The 22,296-nt window shown below is 37.8% G+C and overlaps 1 protein-coding gene across 2 annotated transcripts; it reads left to right on the top strand.

Annotated features, from left to right (window-relative positions):
* Nucleotides 1-1,395: 1,395 nt before the first annotated feature.
* On the top strand, nucleotides 1,396-21,540 carry SLC40A1 (solute carrier family 40 member 1). 2 transcript variants are annotated; one of them, XM_012464106.3, is made up of 9 exons: nucleotides 1,396-1,470; nucleotides 2,421-2,568; nucleotides 3,071-3,138; nucleotides 7,608-7,767; nucleotides 9,975-10,090; nucleotides 11,101-11,227; nucleotides 16,522-16,767; nucleotides 17,576-18,223; nucleotides 19,939-21,540. In XM_012464106.3, exons 2-9 carry the CDS (start codon nucleotides 2,526-2,528, stop codon nucleotides 20,250-20,252), a joined length of 1,722 nt encoding a protein of 573 aa, XP_012319529.2. In that variant the 5' UTR covers nucleotides 1,396-1,470; nucleotides 2,421-2,525; the 3' UTR covers nucleotides 20,253-21,540. The 2 variants fall into 2 exon arrangements, with proteins under 2 accessions (XP_012319529.2, XP_064229325.1); XM_064373255.1 differs by lacking the exons at nucleotides 1,396-1,470; nucleotides 2,421-2,568; nucleotides 3,071-3,138 and adding an exon at nucleotides 4,720-4,736.
* The last annotated feature ends 756 nt before the right edge of the window (nucleotides 21,541-22,296 follow it).

Below are 22,296 nucleotides of genomic sequence, written 5' to 3' on the forward strand. Positions count from 1 at the left end.
ATGTTTTCTCAGAAGGAGGAAGAGCCGGTGGGGTCTTGTGATTAAAGAGGTGCTTTGTAATCTAGAATGTCAAGGCCAAAAGATTTCTGTCATTTTGCACTTTCTGAATATTTTGAGGATTTTTATTCTATTTTCATTTTCAATTCCTTTCCCTTTCATAAGCCCCAACTAACATATCTCGACTATTCTCATTAACTAGTATTTAAGATTCCCCTTCTATAATTCATTCACTGGTTTTAATGTCATGAACCTTGCTTGTTTTCTTTCCAAAGTATCTTTCCTACTTGTTTCACTGCAGTCTCCCATCTGTTCTTTATAACATTCTCTCGGTTTTGGATTCTGGGGACTCCTTGGTGACAATGGAGAACAGAGACTCCATATTACATTTTGAGGTATACACTGACTTAGCTACTCTTTCCACAAATACTTCTCAAACTGTGTCTATGGGAAGTAATTTTTTTTTAACCAACCGAACTTTTAAAAAGCCACCAGGAAGCTGGGAACAGCATGACACACCTTCTTATAACATGTAATAATTAATGTAAGGCACTTAGAGGTCCTTGTTGCTGAGACACGCTGTGGCAAATGTGCAAACTATCATTATCCTTTGTTCCTTGCTTGAGGACCTATCAAAAAATTCATCTCTAATAAGGGATCGCCATAAAGTGGAGAGTTTATTTACCAGTTCACTCCTTCACTTTACTTCACTCATCTGAGTATACTTTGGCTTATTCTCAAGGATGCATGGATAAATGACCCTATTCTCCAGCATCAGCAAACCAAAACCTCTCTAAATTGGGAGAAAGAACTTGAATGTCCTGTGAAAGAAAGGCAAAAAGAGGGCTTGAAAAGAAAAGAAAAAAAAAAAGTAGTTAAGAGCGGTAGTTAAACTGTAAAGCCCCTATCTCTACCCTCCAGACCACATCCCGACGTCATCCAGCGGCACCCACCCGTAGACCTTTGGGGCTCCTGATTAAGAGTGCAGATACAGGGCGCATATGCGTGGCTCCCTTCACTACTGGGTGTCAGTGTGCCCTGAGCTCAAGGTGCGGAGGCTGGAGGTTCAATATGTAGGATCCACTCCCGCGATTTTGGTGAGATTGAGAAGGATAAGGTAACCGGCTGGCCAAAGGGGCTAGTATGCCCCAGGGGTTTTGCACAGCAAGAGATAAACGAAGTCAACCAAGGCTAGAGTCCGGTGTTCTTTAGAGTCATTCACCTCCCCCTGCAGGAGGCCACCGAATGGCTTTATCTGGACAGGGACAGATCCAGAGACACAACTGGGATAACCGGTATTCCTGGTAAGCCTACCACTGGGGCATTTGGACGTTAGGTGGGAAGGGACGCGCGCATGGGGGCGGGGTGAGAGGGTACAGAAGGAAGGGGAATGATGGTGAAGGGCTTGTTAGGGCTGCAGCGTCCTCCTTGTGTCTCCAGGACGGATTTGGAGGACCCAGTTTGGGGACAGGGGTAGGTCTGTAATTCGCTGCGGGATTTCACTTTTGCAAGCCTCCGTTTGCTCCTCTGAAGAGGGCTGGACTCTGATCTTTGCGCTCCCTTCCTGCCCTTTGATTCTGGTTCTTTGAGGGAAGCTCTGCTATGCAGTCCGGGGAAGGAAAGACATTCTTTCCCGCAGGCGGGCCGGAATGGGAAGGCCAGGAAAGTGGCCTCTGTGGCATGAATTATATTTATTTAGATACCTGTATTAAAAAATTATTTTCATTAAAAAAGGAATCCCCACCCTCCAAGCTCGGGCTGGAGCTTGGCACTACGACCGTCCGGCGGCCGCCCTTTCCCTGAACCGCCAGGCAGCCGGTGCGCAGCGCTTTCTTCCAGCACCTGCCGCCTGGTTTCGCGCAGAACCTCCCGACACCGCCCCGCCGGCTCCACGCGCCTTCCTCCCCTTCCCAGCCCCACCGCCGACCCCCGGAGGGAGGGAAAACGCGGCGAGTGGAACGGGTCGAGGAGAAGGTCCCCGCAGCCCACTCAGGGTGTCTGCGGCCGGTTGGATACTTGCGCCCCAGGCGGGCGACTCCTCCCGCGAAGGGCGTGGAGATGGCCCGGTGCGCAGGGTTGACGGGAGGCCGCCTCGCGCCGCGGGGACGCTCGGGCGGCTCTGCAGGGGACTGGGCGGCCCCAGTCGGTGGCCGCAGGGAGCTCCGCCCTCGCCTCGGTATAAGAGCTGGGCCCGGCCCACCGCGGCGGCAGCGGCGGCGGCGAGAGCTGGCTGGGGTGTCCGCTAGGCTCGGACGGCCTGCTGAGCCTCCCAACCCGCTTCTATAAGGCTTTGCCTTTCCAACTTCAGCTACAGTGTTAGCTAAGTTTGGAAAGAAGGAAAAAGGAAAATCCCCGGGCCCCTTTTCTTTTGTGGTTTGCCAAAGTCGTTGTAGTCTTTTTGCCCAAGTCTGTTGTGTTTTTAGAGGTGTTACCTCCAGCTCCTTGCACTCCTGTTAACAAGCACCTCAGCGAGAGCAGCAGCAGCAGCGATAGCAGCCGCCGAAGAGCCAGCGGGGCCGCCCAGTGTCATGACCAGGGCAGGAGAACACAACCGCCAGAGAGGATGCTGTGGTGAGTGGCATTAACCAAATGCAAGTGGTGGAAACCCAGGTTGGGCTTTGGAGACAAGCAGCTCTACGCAGGTTCTGCAGGAATGTGGCTCTGCTGTTAACCATAGCTTTGTAAAAGATCCTTTGATTCATATTTGTGGACGTTAAGGAAGAAAGGAAATTCAGAGTGTGGGAAAAGGGGCTTGCACATAGGCATGGTTGGAGTAGACTGGGCCGTTTGGATTGCCTTGTGTAAACAAAAAAATGTTGAAACAAGAGTCTCTTCACTGTATGTGAAATGTGAAGTTGGGCAGTTATGGACTAGGTCATACTGAATTTAAGTGAATGGTATTAAGTGAACGAAATACCTCGGTTCATAGGTAACTTGATAAAACGTACGTGGTGTGTCCCACAATGTAGTTTTTAATAATCATGTTCTAATAAGATCAAGGGGATAAGCATTCTGCCCTCAGCTCATTAAGTGACTACGATCCGTTTTTATCTCCCCGCTTGTGTCTTTGCAGGATCTTTGGCCGACTACCTGACCTCTGCAAAATTCCTCCTCTACCTTGGTCATTCTCTCTCCACTTGGGTAAGTGAGAATGCACATTCTTACAACACAGTTGCGCAATGTTTTATTTCCTTTTGTTCTAGCCATTTGTATTAAGCCAACTACCAGTTTTGCCAAGCAGTTAAAGAAATAAATCATCCAAGTACACATGCTTTAATGAAAACGTTATTTACACTGATGTTATTTCCCCATGAGAGTTAGTTAATGCAACTAAATTATCAGATCATCGTAGTTTATATAGACAACTATCCAGACAAGATTAACAAAGAAAGGAATAATTCCTTTGTTTTTAAATTGTATGTTGCATTAGTAGCCTTAGTAAATAGACATATCTGCTACATAAAATGGATGGATGTGTTATATACCTTCTCTTCACATTTTAAAATATTTTGTTTTCTTTTTTTGTTAAAATTTAGTTCCAGCGTGTAGCACCATGAGAATACAATAGGTAGAGTGACTGACTTAGGCTAATAATAGCATTCGAAGATTAATTGAAACATAAATGACTGCCCAGAACAAATATCTGAGTGACAAAAATTCTGGTCTTTAAAAATGTTATCTACAGTTAGATAATGTTTGGGGCATCCAAGGCTATCTTAAAAATTATCATCCAGTGAATATCAGTAATGGATTCACAGTTTTCCTTCTGACTTTCTAGGTAGTCTTGGAAGAGACCTAGTGTTTCTGTAGGTCTGGGCTCTTAAAATTCTCCCCGAAAAAGAATAACCTAGAATGATGCTAGATGTATGTTTAATAATGATTAGAATCTTTAACGTTAAACAATTATTCTTCTTATTTAAAAGCAATAAAACTGGCTATATTCTGTTCATGCCTCATACATATTTAACTAAAAAGAACTGTAAATAGATAAAATTTTGAGAGTAAATTTTTTTAATGTTATTTTCCTTTTACATTGGAAACTTCTATTGGATCATCCTTAAGACATGGATGGAAACCACTGTAAGAGGAAATCTATAGCCAATGCCTTTGAGAAATTGTTAAGCTACATTATTGGCTCTCTAGGAAATAGCAGTTTATAGATGACATTTTAGAAACGCAAGCTCCTATCTTACCAGTGGCTTACACAGAGATGACTCTGCAAATACATGTAAACAAAGTGGAATTGGTGTGAGTTTGTTTGTTTTAATTCCACAGCTGATGATGCTAAGTAGAAACCTAGAGAAACAACCCTTAATAAATCTAAAGCAATAGTTTGTTCCTCCAGTTTAATTCAATAAATATTAAGTGTTAAAAACAGGTGATGGAAATAGTATCTGAAATTCTCAGCCTGTGGTGTGGCCTAGCTCTTAGAGGAAGAAGATGGCTCACTTCCAAATACTGATTATGGTTTATGTGACCTTTGGTTAATAGGTTAGGAGGTCAGATTTGCCAGAAAACAAGTGGCACTGTGGTTGTTCCAGGAGGATATTTTGTCATGTTAATTAAAAGTCTCACAAGAAAGGTGACAGATGCTTATCCCAACTTTACAGTAAGTCAAGCAAAGGAAGTTCTCATGAGAAAGTAAACAAACAGCAGCAACTACAACCATATAAGGTTTAGTGGATTTTTACTCCTTTCTACTGCAAAGGAGTGCAAAAGAGGAGTGTCTCTAACACTAGGTAATTATACTTTTTGTGTTTTGTCTCTTATGTGGCACTCTGCCTGATTTAATTACAACAAAATATTTATGTTTCTGTAGTGTGTGTGTGTACGTATGCATTTCCCTGCGCACCTTGACAAATCATGATTTCCTATGCAGTGAACATAGGGGCACTGGAGTAGAGGGTTCCTCAGGTTAGTTTTGTGTGAGGTTGAATGCCTTTTATTTCTGACTTCAGTTTTATCTGCCAATGGATCAATGCATTTTACTCTGTACTATCAAAATACAAGATAGTCTAAGAAGTGGATTCTGGCTAGGTGCAGTGACTCATGCTTATAATCCCAGCACTTTGGAAGGCTGAGGCAGGAGTGTTGCTTGAGCCGAGGAGTCTGAGACCAGCCTGGGCAACATAGGGAGGCTCTGTCTCTGCAAAAAATTTAAAAATTAGCCGGGTGTCATGAGGCACACCTATAGTCCCAGCTGCTTGGACGCTGAGGTGGAAGAATTGCTTGAACCCAGGAGTTTGAAGCTGCAGTGAGCTGCGATCACACCACTACACTCCAGCCTGGGCAACAGAGCAAAATGCTGTGTCAAAAAAAAAAACACAAAAAAACAAAAAAAAAGAAGTGGATACTATTGTTAAGGAGCTTATAATACAATTTAGTATGGGCTTTAAAAGAAGGGACCAGTTTCTTATATCTTATATCATTATCTTATAGACTCTCCATTTAAACCCCAGTATATCTGCCTTTCTTGTACCCTTGCTTCCAACAGGCCTCGCTTCTTTGCCCATGGAGGCCTTTGTCGCCACCAGCTCCATCCTACTTTATATTTCCTCACAGCAACACATGCCTTGTGCTAGATTTGCTTTTGGTCTCTGCTCACCGGAATGTGAGCTTCATGAAAACATGGACTGTGATTTTTGTGGGCTGCTGAAGCTCCCGTGCCTGCAAGTGTTGAGTACATAGTAGCCACTCAGTAAGTATTTATTAAGTGGATTAAGGACCATGATCAGTCATTGACAGTTACTAGGTTTGTCTTCAGCTCTCAGTCCAGTTGGGGTACATGGGCACATAAACAGGTCATCCAAGTTTGGTAAGAACAGGTGGGAAGGCAAGAAATGGAAATAAAGAAGGATGGGTACTTGGTCAATATTTATGTAGACTTTACCTAATTCTTGGGAGTTTTTGTGAGCATAGAATCTCTTGCTTCTTAAAGCCTAAACCTGTTGGAAATTGGGGTAATGGCAGCAATTTATTTCCCTCCATCAAAGAGGTGGTATGACATACAAGAATAAGCAAGAGACAAAACTTTAATAGCATTTCTTTTGATGGCCTGCTTTAGAGGACTCTAAAACAATTTAAAAAACAATAAGAGGAAGAAAAAAAGAAAGAAGCAACAGTATTAGAAAAGTGTTTCTTAACATGTATGTTAAGAAAGAAAATTCACTCACAGAGGCAACCTATCATTTGGGACATTTATGTGTTTTTGTCTTTTCCTTGGGAGCTATTCAGAGGAATGGAGAGTAGAATAATAAAGTACCTCCCCACTCCCCACCTCATTTTATTGTAATCAAATCTAAATTTGCTTTTCAAGTTAAAGATTAAGTAACAGTTCCACCCCCCACTGCCATTGTGACAATTCAAAATTACTCCGGACATTGCCAAATGATCCCCAGGGAGGTGGGGTGAGGGTAGGAAGAACAAAGTCATCTTGGTTGAGAACTACTGGTCTACACTAAGTTTCTTGTAAATGATTGCTAACACGCATCAATTTTCGAATGTATAAAATTGTTGTCTCGGCCTCATTAAATATTTAAAATCATTTGACATGCCAGGATAGTATTTGCTTCTAATACATGGATATTTCATGAAGATGGTAACAGACTTTGGGAAGAACTAGGAGTATAAGTATTTCCATAGTGTAAATCTGTGAGGCCTGGAATTTGGTTTCCTATAGTGATTCCTAGAGATAAGTTATGATGGCATATGATTGTCCTCCTTAATGTTAATTTCAGAAGTCAGGGATGGAGCCTAAAATCTCATAATAAGGTCCATTATAGATTTTTGATGACATTAATTTGCCTAATTTACTTAAAAGTTTCTGTTAAATCACATTTCATGTAATGAACTCCAAAATTCCCTGTATTCTCTGGAGTTTGTGTGAAGAAATAAGTACTTTTTTTCCCCTTTCAAAACTCATCTGTATTAAAATGTTAATGTAACTACTTACTTATGCATTTACGTTTATTTCTGACATCACTGTTTATGTGGTACCAGAATTTGCCCTTATTGCTCTCCTGTTTCTGATCACTCTGCTGTTTTATGACTTTCAAATTTTGACTTTATGAAATCTCATAGGTTTTAGGATATAAGGTGTAGAGGAAACTTAGAGATCATATAGTCCATTCCTGTCATTTTACAAATTGGGAAACTGACTTTTTCTTGATGTTCAAGGTATACTAATGTTTGTGAATTATACTGTAATTGATTTCTGGTCAAAAGCAAATGACTTTATGCCTCTGCAATCAAGATAGGCAAATTCCAGGCCCCAGGAGAAACCCGGCACACAGGAGAACAAGTTTTATCTCAAAAAGTCATCTTGGGTCTGGAAACTGCATTTTTTTTTTCTAGAATGACAAAGAGAATGTACGGTTCATTAATATCATGCCTTTTCAAGTTTACTTAATATTTGGGCAAGAATATTTTCTATTGTGCTGGGATGAACAGTTTTAACATCTGATCATTATTCAATCTAAGAGTAATTATTGACTTTGAAAGTCTCATAATGTAGCCAGGAAGTGCCGCTTTGATAAGGAAGCAAACTTCCTGAGTACAATAGACTAGAAACAAAAAATATTCCATCAAAACATTTTCTCTTCTTATTTAAGGGAGATCGGATGTGGCACTTTGCTGTGTCTGTGTTTCTGGTAGAGCTCTATGGAAACAGCCTCCTTTTGACAGCAGTCTACGGGCTAGTGGTGGCAGGGTCTGTTCTGGTCCTGGGAGCCATCATTGGTGACTGGGTGGATAAGAATGCTAGACTTAAAGGTGAGTGTTGTTATATAATTAAGCCCTTGTATCCATGGGACCAATGCCTGAGCTACCTCCATAACAAAGGAAACAACAAACTAAGAGAGCAACAACCATGACCAATCCAGTGAATGTCTGCACACCACGGACCTGAGGGAGGAGGCCTTAGATGGCACCACCTCTGAATGGAGGGTCCCATGGCTCCCACACAAAGTTGGGATGCCTGAACATTGACCTAATAGATTTTTTTTTATTCTTTTGCTATTCATACATTTTATATGTTAATGATTAACCTTGTAGCACTTTTCTGAGAACATGTTAAACATTAAAAGTTTGCTTAACTTGGGCTTCCTTTCTAACTATGACTTGCACTGGAGTCCCTTTAGTGTGATGTTCCTGAGACAGCTGTGACATCTGTTCTTTGGTTACTATGCTTCATGTAAGAGTGTATGTAAGGGAATTGAAAACTATAGATTCAAGGGAGAGCAGTTGAGCCTGGATCACAAAGGGCTGAATTATAAATTTTGTAGAGAAAAAGAAATAATAATATATTGATATTTATTCTAAGCATTAGTACTGAAATCATGTCATTTTATATGGGAAAGAAAGTAATTGAGCAACTAAATTATCTAGGATATAAGGGAAATATGGATAATCATTCAGGGTAAATTTTCTTGAATTGCTCAATGCCAAGACCTTGCCATATCTGACTTAGATGTTGGAAAAAAAATTGAGGTGTCACTCTTTCAGTGCAGGATGACTGCTTCTGGACACAGAGCAACAGGATTATCAAATTCCAGGACTTGGTGCTACTAGGACAATAGTCTAGATAAACATATTTCTGCTTTTAGAATGAGCAGACCAGAACACATATAGAAAAAACTTCTGTAACCTAGAAAAAAATTTACTTATTTGCATCATTATACATAGAAACACAGGAATATTATACACAGAAACCTTTAATAATTTTTGAGCACTACAATCATAGATTAGGAAAGAATATTGAATTGGATGAAGAAAAGTGGGGTAGGATAACAATTTCCCACTTATCCTATATAATTGACTCATATATTACTCTTTATGAAATATTTTCCTGATACCTCTAGGCTGAGTTTACCATTTCTTTCTCTGTGTTTCCCTGAGGCTTTGTTAACACCTCTGCTGTTGCACTTATACAGATACAATTATCTGTTCACATACCTTTTCTTTTTCTGTTCTGTAGGGTCCTGAAAGCTCAGAACCTCATTCAGTTGGCATCTAATCCTTATCCAGTGAATGAATGGATGAATGAATTAATGAATTATATGTTGGGATTTTATTTCAGACTTCTTTCAGAAAGTGTTTTATTTTGTCTTGGGTCTTTGATATGACCTTCCAAGCAAGGATGAACTATATTATCCTTGAAGACAAGAGCTGTAATTATCCCTTACATATAGAACTTTATATTTTCCAAAGTGCTTTCATAAGTACTTTATTTGAGCATCATTATGACTCTATAGAATAAGGAAGACAGGTATTACCATCCTCACCTTCTAGATGCAGGCATAAGAGACATTAGGTATCCTGCCCTAGATCATCTATCTACTGAGTGGAAGAAAAAAGGCTACCAGGAATCTTTATCTGTCCTTACTCCAGTGCTTTATCTATATGGGTGCCTCATGTTAAGAGAATTGCCATCTGAGATGGAAGGGGTAGCTTAGAATTTCGTAGCAATGGCAAATAGCATTAGTATGCCAAAAGAAATACACTGCTGCTTTATTCTTGGCAAATTTTTGTGTGTCTTTCCTATTTATCTATACCATGTTATCAGATGCAGCCTGCCATATAGGAGGTTGTGGATTTCATAACTTCCTCTTTAACCTCCTACATGTTCTTGTTTTTGCTGAAGTAACAAAGAGCTGAAATATGGATCATATCTATATCATACTACAGCCCTGTTTATGTTCAGCTTCCAAGAAGATAAACTAAATGAAAATGTGGTCATTATGACAGATTTCAATGAACAGAAAAACTTGTACTTCATTTTGTTTGCATGTTTACTGGTCTGGTGTGATCCTCTGGGTCATATTGGGAGTAGTTGAGGCAGGATTGACTTCAGAAAGATTTTCTTTTATCTTGTAATTATTATGTTGTGCATTAATATAGTAGAACAATGATGTGAGGATAAGAGCAGTCCCACTGACACATTTTGATGTAATGAACACTTTGTCTCATCCTCTGCACAGTGGCCCAGACCTCACTGGTGGTACAGAACGTTTCAGTCATCCTTTGTGGAATCATCCTGATGATGGTTTTCTTACATAAACACGAGCTTCTTACCATGTACCATGGATGGGTTCTCGTAAGTTCTCAATGAGATTCTTCATGGCAAAAAATTGAATATCTGGTAATGGTAAAAAAATGAAAGTACTTTTAAGGCTAGGGAGTGTCTTTTTTTTTTTCTTTAGGCAGATGTGACCTTTTAATATTGATTTCTATGTCTACTGTCATATCCCCTATAGTTTGTTTTGTCATTGTTTTGCCCACAACAGGCACTTATTAAGTATTGTTTGAATTTAGATTTTGTCCTATTGGTTTTTAATGGCATGTCTAAGAGTTTACTATAGAATTCAGTTGTTTGTTTTCAGCTTTTTAGTGACCTATACTTTGTTCGTGCTATTTAAGAAATGTTATTCATATGATTGTGTTCCTCCAATAATAATTGTTACTTCTGTTTGGGAATGTCAACTAGATAACTTTTCATGTTGTGATTTCATAGGAGCTTGATGGAAAAGAGGAGAGTGATGGGGTATGGTAGAAACAATGCATTTGGTGTCATATTGAATCTTTTTATGTATATTTGGATTGATATTACAGAGTTACAAAGCTGGGTAGGACTTTAGAAATCTTTGAGTCTATTCCCTTCATTTTGTTGAAAAAATTAAGACAAAGTGACATTAGTTGATTGCTTATTGTCATGCAACTAGAAAGTGTCAGAACTCTGACTTAAATACAGGTGTTCTCAATTCTCCTTCAACATTCTTTTCAAAGGCAATATTTATGGGAGAAATGATCAAAACCACCACTGTCTTAACATTTTATGATAACTGTATTCACATGACTATTATAATTTTTATATTATGTATAGTACAGATGATAAAGATTATATAGATTAGGACATTATGCCCTTTAACTTGACTGCTGGTATTCATTGTTTCATATGTATAAAGTAAAATTATTTCTTATAAATGAAATTAAAATAATTTTTTTTTATTATTCCACCAAAGACCATTTTAAACTACATTGTTTAATGTCATATGTACAGTGTGGTAAACTGACATTATAACTCAGTTTTTTCTTGTCATTCGTTAGACTTCCTGCTACATCCTGATCATCACTATTGCAAATATTGCAAATTTGGCCAGTACTGCTACTGCAATCACAATCCAAAGGGACTGGATTGTTGTTGTTGCAGGAGAAGACAGAAGCAAACTAGCAAGTAATTTGGTTTTCTCTTTCAATTCAATGGGCCTGTTAGGATTCACTTTAAATCAGTGGTGGTAAATGAGGCTGTATTTTATTTTTGTTCTGGATATTTTTTTAGGAACCACAAATTGAAAGCATACTTTCTTTCTTACCTTATTGTCAGTTTTAGTGCTAAGATTTATCCCTGTTATGAAGTTAACTTGTAGGATAGCTAACTTCTCTTTTATCCTACCCAAACTTGGCAAATGGAATAACTTTTTCTTTTTATTTCCTTTTTTTTAAAAAAGAAAATTCAATCAACTTTCTAAATGTTAATACTTAGAACAGTGAAAATCTGACATGAGATTTTACTGGTCATACCTATGAATGTTATTACTGGTGCTTATCAATCATATAGGTATTATTTTCCTCTAAACTAAATGGAAAGAACTTAATTGTAGAAGAGACTCTAGAGGTTAATTTCTTCTAACTTAAAGTTTTAATGTATAACTTCTATTACATTATGTACAGTGTAATATAATTGCTGTTACAAATACCAAAGAAACAGAAGATAGAATGCAGTTTTTAAGAAGCTTACCATCTTAGTTGCTCATTGGAAATATAAACAAGTGGTCAAAGAAAATCTGAATAATGCTTACAAAGCAACGTGTCCTATTCCGTCAATATTACTTAGGCTCAGAATAACCTCCCTCACTCATTATTCCCTGCCTTCCCCTCATAAGACACACAGATACAATTTGGACTGATAATTACACAGGGTAAAGAAGGAAGGGTACACCTACCTACCTGTCAGATCAGCTGATTCATCTCTGCTGATTACTGAGATAATGGGTGTAACAAATGCATTGCCTAACTATCCTGACAGACAAGTAAACCATTCTTGATGACTTAAATGACTTATCCCAGGATACAGAAGGCAGATTATGTGCTGGGGTTAGCAGGCAGCTTTGTTTGGACCATTTGGTTTAAAAAAAAAAAAAGAAAGGAGGGGTGAGTGAAGGAGAACAAAGTCTGTGGAAGGTCTAGAAGAAGAATTTGCCTAAATCATCACTTTGTGGTAGCAGTATTATCATTGAGATAGAAATTCCACAGTGATTGATTTAAAGGATGGTGTGTGTGTAAGATGAGTTTAACATGTGTGAATCTGTATCACAGGAAATTCTCTCTGGAGCTAAAATCATGATTCTCATTTACTTTTCTTCCTGTGATCATTTATAATGAGGAATAATTTCATGTCTTTTTTGTCACATTGAACTAGATAAGGCTTTGTCCTTCTTTGTTTACTTTCTCTTTTTAACACACTATTTAAAGCATGTAAAATATATCCATGTTTTAAAATTCAAAGGGTACAAAAGGATATATTTTGACAACAGATCACATATATATTTGTTGGAATATATTTAGAGGAGAATGTTGGCTTTTACAATGATTTTTCTTTAATTTGTGCAGCAGCTATAGATAAAATGAAAATAAAATAAAATGATTTTATTTCACTTAGCTGATCTTAACTAACTTGACTCTGTGAAGTCTGAAATATGAAAAAGTAAGTTAACCAGAATGTTTAACTTATCCATATATATATAAAAAAATACAAACCTCCCACATAACTCTGTGGGATTTTTCTATGAAGTGACGTCCAAGAACAACAAAAATATGACTGGTCATTTTTCAGCTGTCTCTCTTTATGTTATGAATTATTGCAGAGTAGAAGAATCTAGGCAGTCTTTTTCTAACTTTCTGAAGTTTTTCAAGTGTAGGAAAGGAAGTGAGATGTTTGTTGAACTCTTGTCCAGTCTATGTTAACTTTTATTAAGTGGTGCTCTTTCACAGCCAGCCAGCAGTGTGGGCTGGTGGACAAGTGAAGGAAAACTTCTACATGTTTCAAAACAAGAAACAGAAACTTCTTTAGTTCTGAAGGTCAGCAAGTGTCTAATTATGGATTTTTTCTGCCATTTCTGCTCTTGCAAAGTTAAAGGAGAACAGAGGAAAAGGAGGAGGATAAAGGAAAAATGGGAGAAAGAAGGGGGAAAGTACATCTAGAAGGGACTCCAGCTGCTGCCTTGGGTTCCTGTGAGGTTGTGTCTCTGTACACAGACCCACCTACTCCAGCCAGGAATGATTTGTGTTTATGCAGGCTGATTTTTGAGGTTTCCTCTGAGGATCACTCTTTATTAGTATCTTCTGAAATTTTTCTTGCCCATCATTCTAAAAAATAGTCTGCCAGTTAGCTTGATCAAGTATGGCAGATAAATTCTGTGTTTGTGCAGTATCGATTAAAAATTGATTTCATATATGAAGTAGACAAACCTGCTAGCAAATTTAAATTTTTTTCTATGAAATGTAATACACCTTTTATAATAGAAGTAGTTATTTAATGTTATGTTCTGTGCCACAGCTGTATCTGAGAACAGTTAAATTGGAATTAAATGAACACATATTTGTGTGCTTCTGTAAGACTAACTAACAATTGGTAAAGAACATATATTTGCATATTCATAAGACTGATTTTTTTCTAGTCTGCTACCAGTAAAATGATTGTCTTTTTTTAAAAAAAAAATCCATTCTGCATCGGAAAAATAAAAGGTCTTTTCTAATATAACATTTCTACTGACACCTACATATTATTAACTTCCTAAGTACAATGTAAAAGATGGAAATTGGTGACACTGGGAAGCTCCGTGAGCTCTTGAAAACTGAAGTAGGGAAAGAGTAAGAAATAATTTTAACTGAAACAATTTGTTGTCATTGTTCTGAGATTTTAAGATTCAAGTATATGTTTTCGTTAGTTACTTGCTCTTTGGATTCCAATTATTGAGTTATTTGGATGAATTCCACATTTCTCTGTTGGCATATGAGTTGGAAATTTATTAGTTAGTGGGAGGCAGATGGTAATGAAGCCTCTGCAGAGGCGGTCAAGTGTAAGATCAATGAAGGCTGCCTTTGCCTCTCAAGTGAAAGGTGAAATATGTCAAAGTTCTCCTGTTATCATATATGTATTATATACTCATAGGACTAATTGGAAAGCAATTGAGAACCAGGAAGAATTACAAAGGAATAAAGGCAATTTTCTGTTAATGTACTTCTTTGTCACGTATTGCTTTTCCCTTAAGGTAACTAACCCAAATGATTGTTTAAGACTTGTCTCACTAATTTCACTCTGTTCTGTGACAGGGAATGAGAAAGTAGATCACTTTCTTTTTGTTCTAAAACTTTTGGTTTTAGTTATTTTTATTAATTTTTTTTACTGATACATAATTGTACTTATTATGAGGTACACAGTGATGTGATACTTATAGTATGTAGTGATCAGATGAGATGGAGATACATCTTCATCATCTCAAACATTTATCATTTCTTTGTGTTGGACATTTTTTAACTTCCTTTTTATTTTGTCCTCTACCCTGACTCAGGTATACATTCCCATAGTCAAACTCTAGACCTTGTTATCTATCACCACTAAATTCTCTCCTCCCATAATCTCAGTCGTAGGCATCCATATCTTGAAAAACCACCTTCTGTCTTTCCAGCAACTTCTTCGCTACCAAAGCCTCAACAATCAATCAATGTGGTTGGCACCTGCAAACCATTCATTCCACTGCCTTTTCACTGTCCATGACCTCTCTCTTGTCTCTTTCTTACCCAGCTTAAATTTCAAGGCCAGTCATGATTATATGATCGTCTCCTGGTATATACACCCTCAGCTCAGTTGACCCCCTCTCCTTTTGTCACTTTTATTTGGTAAGACTATGGTTAAATCCAACTCTCCACAGTAGAGCATGGCTGGAAAAAAACACACGACCTTGCTTAGTATTCTCACTTGAGGTTCACAGCCGCAGAGTTGGTCCTTTCATGCTTCCAGATAATCACACTTTCTTCTCTGATTCTCTCCTTCTCCACTTTCCTAGGGGACCATTTCACAGTTGTTTCCCCTCTCTCATCACACGTTCAGGTCCTCCTCCCCTACCCTTATTTTCATCAGTGGGACCTGGCTTTGTATTTCGCTGAGAAAATGGAAGAAATGAGAAGAGAGCTTCCATGTAATTCCACCATCACATCTCTCTTCCTACCTGTACCTGGCCTCTACTCTTGTTACTATTGATGAATTGTGTTCCTGTCTAAGAACAACTCCTCCATTTATGCAGTAGATTCAGATTACATCCCTTATCTTCTGTATCATTTCAGGCAGCACTTAATCATGCTCTAATTTTGTTCCTCCTAAAAATCCCTATCTTTACCGCACTTCCTTCTCTACTACTCTATTTCTTTGTTCTACTTTTTGGCAAAACATAAACAAAGGATTTGTCTATTTCCAATTCTGTTTTTGGGCAGTACTTTGCTTTCCATAAGGCCATGGGAAGCATTCACATTGTGCTCCAGAATATGACTCACTCAAAATACAAATGGTGTCCCCTAGGGTTGGCACTAGTCTCTTAAATCAGCTTTATTCAGGCATTGCTCTTATTGTTCTCCTTTTTTTGAGGTCCCCAGAATCTTTCATGTGACCAAGCCAGTGTTTCTTCTCAGTGCTTCTCTTTTCTCTGATGCTCTCTGTTTTTCAGTGAGTCCTTTTCATACTTTGCCTTATTTAGAACATTCCCCTGAGCACATCTGACATATGCAATATATGTATATGTGTGTGTACATATACATATATATACAAGCATATACACACAAATATATACAAATATAAGAGTGTGTGTGTATATACATATACATATGTATATATACATATATGTATACATATACATGTACATATATACATACATATGTATATGTATATACATATACATATACATATGTATGTATATATATACACACACTCATGCTTGTATATATATGCATATATATGCATATATAAACACACATGCACACACACACACACTTATGCTTGTTGATTTATTGCCTTTGTTATCCTGTGAGAATGTAAACTCCATGAAGACAGGGAAGGATATTACTTGTCTTTTTTATGCTGTTAAGAATTGTTGAGAATGATGCCTAGCTTATAATAGGCATTTAACATGTATTTGTTGAAAAAAAATGAATGTAGAGTCACTATTGTATTCATTTTAAAAGCTGTTAGTCTGATTTATGCAATCCCAAGAAAATTGTCATTTTTGAGGCAAATTTAGTGGGACTTGACCCAAACAACAAATGTTTTTCTAACAAAATGGTTCTCTTACAAATGTGCTTTAGAAAATAACATTTTAGGAATCTATACTCTTGGTTTACAGCTTTGTATTGTGTAAATGGGCAGTCTGTCTTTGATGGGTTTGCACATTTACCTGCCTCTTTCACCTGCCTCTCTAGATATGAATGCCACAATTCGAAGGATTGACCAGTTAACCAACATCTTGGCCCCAATGGCTGTTGGCCAGATTATGACATTTGGCTCCCCAGTCATTGGCTGTGGTTTTATTTCGGGATGGAACTTGGTATCCATGTGTGTGGAGTACTTTCTACTCTGGAAGGTTTACCAAAAAACCCCTGCTCTAGCTGTGAAAGCTGCTCTTAAAGAAGAGGAAACTGAATTGAAACAGCTGAATTTACACAAAGGTAAACTAAACACAGTGATTACTCCTTTTATTCTCATGTTCCGACCTTAAATCTTGGTGAAGATCAGAACTACTTTGAATTTGTATCAGGTTTTATTACTAGTGAGGGCCAGATGAGGTTAAATATATCACTATGGTAGGTGAGGCAAGAACAGGTTTTTGAGGATCTGGAGGAAAACTCTGGGTTGAATCTGGTGGGGTTGGAATGGGTGCCCTGGCCCTCTTCCTTGATGTGAGCAGTAGTCATAGAGGTTCAATTAGTTGAGAGATGGCTGGGCAAAACTAAGTCATAGGACTGGGAAAAAAGTGGGGGAAAAAAAAGAGATCGAGAGAATCCCTTGAAGTCTGTGAGGAGGGTGTTATGTGGTCATTCGTAGGACAGTAGAGTGAGGACACAAAGATGGGTACTTCATAGGGAAGAGGAAATTGGGCTTCTGGGTAAATGGAATCTTTCACCCAGCTCTGCAGGGACCTAGAAAATAATATGCTGTGTTTTCTAAGACAATTTTTATATTTTATCTGGTGAGTTTTCCTGCTGTTTACTTTAGTGTGAGTATAATTCCTAAGAGCAAGAAAGAGAGAAAAGAAAAGAGGGATAGATCAATAGTATTTTATTTAACAAAAATGCACTTGATGATTATTCCTTGGCTGTAATTCTTAAGTTATTAGTAAAAGAAAATACATTTTATAATGTATAACCAAGGGTACCCTTGAGGGAGGGGAATAGGAGAAGGAAAAAATACTATTAATAATTGGCTTTTATCTCCATATGTCCTTTCCAACAAAATAATGATACCTTTTATTAACAGATACTGAGCCAAAACCCATGGAGGGAACTCATCTAATGGATGTGAAAGGCTCTAACATCCATGAGCTTGAACATGAGCTAGAGCCTACTTGTGCCTCCCAGATGGCTGAGCCCTTCCGTACCTTCCGAGATGGATGGGTCTCCTACTACAACCAGCCTGTGTTTCTGGCTGGCATGGGTCTTGCTTTCCTTTATATGACTGTCCTGGGCTTCGACTGCATCACCACAGGGTACGCCTATACTCAGGGACTGAGTGGTTCAATCCTCAGTATTTTGATGGGAGCATCAGCTATAACTGGAATAATGGGAACTGTGGCTTTTACTTGGCTACGTCGAAAATGTGGTTTGGTTCGGACAGGTCTGATCTCAGGACTGGCACAGCTTTCCTGTTTGATCTTGTGTGTGATCTCTGTGTTCATGCCTGGAAGCCCCCTGGACTTGTCTGTTTCTCCTTTTGAAGATATCCGATCAAGGTTCATTCAAGGAGAGTCAATTACACCTACCAAGATACCTGAAACCATTACTACAACTGAAATACACATGTCTAACGGGTCTAATTCTGCTAATATGGTCCCGGAGACAAGTACTGAATCTGTGCCCATAATCTCCGTCAGTCTGCTGTTTGCAGGCGTCATTGCTGCTAGAATCGGTAAGAAATCTCTTTTTGTATTTTAATGAACTAAGTATGAATTAAAGTGTCTTTCTGTAATGTGAGTTCAGAGAATCCATTAATAATGATCTGAAATATTCCCTAAATATTAATTTAAGCAAAATCCACTGTTGTGAAATTATTTTCTATATTTGTACTTTATTTTTAAATATATTTTATAGTTTGAAAACCTGTATTTGTTACCTTATTATGTACATATACTTAAAACATGGTTCAGACTTGAAAATTTTTTCTAAATGAGTATCTTAAATGTTACTTTTTTTTTTTTTTTTTTTTTTTTTGAGACAAGATCTTGTTCTGTTACTGAGGCTGGAGTGCAGTGGTGCAATCACAGCTCATTGCAGCCTTGATCTCCTGGGCTCAAGCAATCCTCCTGCCTCAGTCCCCCAAGTAGCTGGAACTACAGCCATGCACCACCATGACCGGCTAATTTTTGTATTTTTGTAGAGATGGGGTTTTGCCATGTTGCCGAAGGTGATCTTGAATTCCTGGGCTCAAGTGATTATTTTTTAAGTGTAATTTAATTTATAAAAGGTATTAGCTATATCAATTATACTGCCACCTAGTAGAGTCTTGATATTGCAACAACCCTAACAATGAAACTGTAGTTTAGTGACTATTCCCATGGGACAACACTAAAAAGGTAATGTTTCTGGCTTTAAAAGAAGATGTGAAAGTAAGAAAAAAATCCTTCAAATGTCTTCTCTAGCTGATATGTACTTACATAGTTTGCCACACAAATGGGTTTTACAGCCCTGGAAGGAAACATAATGTAAAGACTTCTTGCAAAGCAAAATTTAAGTAATCATTAATAGAGTACTGATGAATTATCTCTGACTGAATTCACTCTTGAAATGAAATTGTATTTACCTTGTGATACAAAGAAGTTCATTAATTTATTGGAGATATTAATTTCCAAGCAAGACAGCTTTATTGTATGGGCTTTAGAACTCTAGCAGTAATGTAACAATGGTTTAAAATTTCCTTACACTTGGCTGGGTGTGGTGGTTGATGCCTGTAATCCCTTGGGAGGCCAAGGTGAGTGGACCTGAGGTCAGGAGTTCAAGACCAGCCTGGTCAACATGGTGAAACCCCATCTCTACAAAAATACAAAAATTAGCCGGGCATGATGGTGGATGACTGTAAGCCCAGCTACTCGGGAGGGTAAAGTGGGAGAATCACTTGAACCTGGGAGGCAGGGATTGCAGTGAGCCGAGATCGCACCACTGCACTCCAGCCTGGGAGACACAGCAAGACTCCATCTCAAAAATAAATAAATAAATAAATAAATAAATAAATAAATAAGTTTCCTTATACTTCAACCATAGCCATATATTAGGTCATTTGAAACTTTAAAAATAATTGTACTTATACTATAATGGGATTTATTATGTCTTTAATTTCAAAGTTTTGTTTTTGTAGTATGAATAATCACAGAAAAACAGAACTAAGAAGTTTGTAGATTAGACTTCTTTTTCTCTGAGGACTGTAAAAATCATTTATTGAGGCATTAATAACCAAATTTTTTTTATGAAAAATAATTCTCTTAAGGCAAGGCTATGATATATATAAGATGATTTAAAGGCAGTTAGGCTAAAATGTATATTTTGCATATGTCAACAGATTTTTATCTGTAATTTGAAATGTATGCTGGTAAACTAAAATCTAATCTTTTAAAAAATATTTTATTATAGGTCTTTGGTCCTTTGATTTAACTGTGACACAGTTGCTGCAAGAAAATGTAATCGAATCTGAAAGAGGCATTATAAATGGTGTACAGAACTCCATGAACTATCTTCTTGATCTTTTGCATTTCATCATGGTCATCCTGGCTCCAAATCCTGAAGCTTTTGGCTTGCTCGTATTGATTTCAGTCTCCTTTGTGGCAATGGGCCACATTATGTATTTCCGATTTGCCCAAAATACTCTAGGAAACAAGCTCTTTGCTTGCGGTCCTGATGCAAAAGAAGTTAGGAAAGAAAATCAAGCGAATGCATCTGTTGTTTGAGACAGTTAACTGTTGCTATCCTGTTACTAAATTGTATAGAGCACATGTGCTTATTTTGTACTGCAGAATTCCAATAAATGACTGGGTATTTCTCTCTTTTTACCACAGCTGTGCCTTGAGGACTAAAAGCTATCTAGGAAACCTAAGTCAGCAGAAATGAGCTGGTTAATTTCCCTATGTTTAGACATGGAAAAAAAATTGGAAAAGAAAAACTCAGTTGAAATACGGAGACTATAATGATAACACTGAATTCTCCTATTTCTCATGAGTAGATGGAATCGACATAAAAGAGTGGTTAGTCACGCGAGCTCAGTTATCCTTTGGCAGATTCTTATCTGTACCAGAATTCAGATATGTCAGTTTTCTGTAAAACCCACTCTTGTTCAAGACTGGCCAATTTATTTTTTTGCATCTTATTTAGTTATATTTTACAAACAAATTCTTTTAAGTATGAAGACTAAATTTTGATAACCAGTATTATCCTATTGATCTTAAGGTATTTACATGTATGTGGAAAAAGAAAATACTTAACTAGAATTCTCTAATAAGGTTTATGGTTTAGCTTAAAGAGCACCTTTGTATTTTTATTATCAGATGGGGCAACATATTGTATTAAGCACATGTAGCACTTCAGAGCATGGTTATCATGTAAGCTGCAGGTAGAAGCAAAGCTGTACAGTAGATTTATCACACGATGACTGCATACAGTCTTCAAATATGTCAATAGTTTGGTCATAGAACCTAGAAGCCAGAAGCTACACAGAAGGGCAAGAATCCTACTTTAACTCACGTTACCGTCATTAGTGATCTCTGTCTAGAATGTGGGAGTGTAGACCTTCAGTCTGGCAAGTTACATGTAGAAAGCCCACACTTGTAAAGGTTTTGTTTTACAAATCATTTGTTTTACTTTTAACACACTCAGGTAGAATATTTTTATTTTTACTGTTTTTTGTACCCAGAAGTTATTTCTACATTGTTCTACAGCAAGAATATTAATAAAAGTATCCCTTTCAAATGCCTTTGAGAAGAATAGAGGAAAAGAAAGTTTGTATATATTTTAAAAAATTGTTTTAAAAGTCAGTTTGCAACATGTCTGTACCAAGATGGTACTTTGCCTTAACTGTTTATATGCACTTTCATGGAGACTGTAATACGTTGCTGTGAGCACTTTCTTTATCCTTGGAGTTTAATCCTTTGCTTCATCTTTCTACAGTATGACATAATGATTTGCTATGTTGTAAAATCTTTGTAAAAAAATTTCTATATAAAAATATATTTTAAATCTTAATTTCTTTTTCCTGAATTCTGTTCCCCAATTATTTAACAAGGTTTTTGTTAAAGAACATCTGTTTTGGATAACATGTTTTTCTCTGTAAAGGGCTACAGTGTCATGGTTTTTAGTCTTATCTCCCTGTTCACATTTCTGGTTTATGGCGGCCTGGATAAAAGTGTAGTAAACATGAGGCCCAGCACTCTTTCTTTTACCTTGAATATGTTACACTAAGCTCTTTTAAGTTCTCACTTCACGTTCCCTTCTGTACGTTGGAGATGATGTTATAAACCAACCCTACCTACCTTTCAAGTTTCCTGATTGAATCAAATAAGAAAAGCCATGTGGAATCATTTTGTGACCCACAAGACAAGGTAGCCTTTTTACTAGAGGGTGACCTTAGTAATGAGGGGGAGCTGAGGATAGATGCCTGCTGGCTCTAGAGAAAATAGAACTACATTTTACATAAAGGAAACTTTTATTGGGGACTTGATCTGAACTGTGATCAGTCCTAGGGATGCAGATTGGACTCAGACATAGTCGATCAGAGTCTCCTTTCCTTTCTCCTAAAATTGGGACCTTGAGAGTATTTGGCATCACCCTGAAGCTACTGATCTGCTCATGATGTTTGTGCAAACTAGATGCCTGTTAGGTTTGGCTGCTGTCTTGAACCAGCTCTCTGCTCCCTCCCACAGGGGTCAAGGTTGGGGTTAGAGATCTGTCCTGAGTGTTTACAGCTGTAACTCAAGGCCTATGACCTTGAAAAATGAATAG

The sequence above is a fragment of the Aotus nancymaae genome, unplaced genomic scaffold (genome assembly GCF_030222135.1).
Source record: "Aotus nancymaae isolate 86718 unplaced genomic scaffold, 86718_ANA_hifiasm-v0.15.2.pri h1tg000008l, whole genome shotgun sequence".
In the NCBI taxonomy this organism is placed as follows: Eukaryota; Metazoa; Chordata; class Mammalia; order Primates; family Aotidae; genus Aotus; species Aotus nancymaae.

What these genes read in the sequence shown, in the direction of transcription:
- SLC40A1 (XM_012464106.3), top strand. Translation starts at nt 2,526, where the DNA reads ATGACCAGGGCAGGAGAACACAACCGCCAGAGAGGATGCTGTG. An exon ending in CCGCCAGAGAGGATGCTGTG is followed by an intron (nt 2,569 to 3,070) that starts GTGAGTGGCATT and finishes GTGTCTTTGCAG; the next exon opens with GATCTTTGGCCGACTACCTG. An exon ending in TAAGAATGCTAGACTTAAAG is followed by an intron (nt 7,768 to 9,974) that starts GTGAGTGTTGTT and finishes TCCTCTGCACAG; the next exon opens with TGGCCCAGACCTCACTGGTG.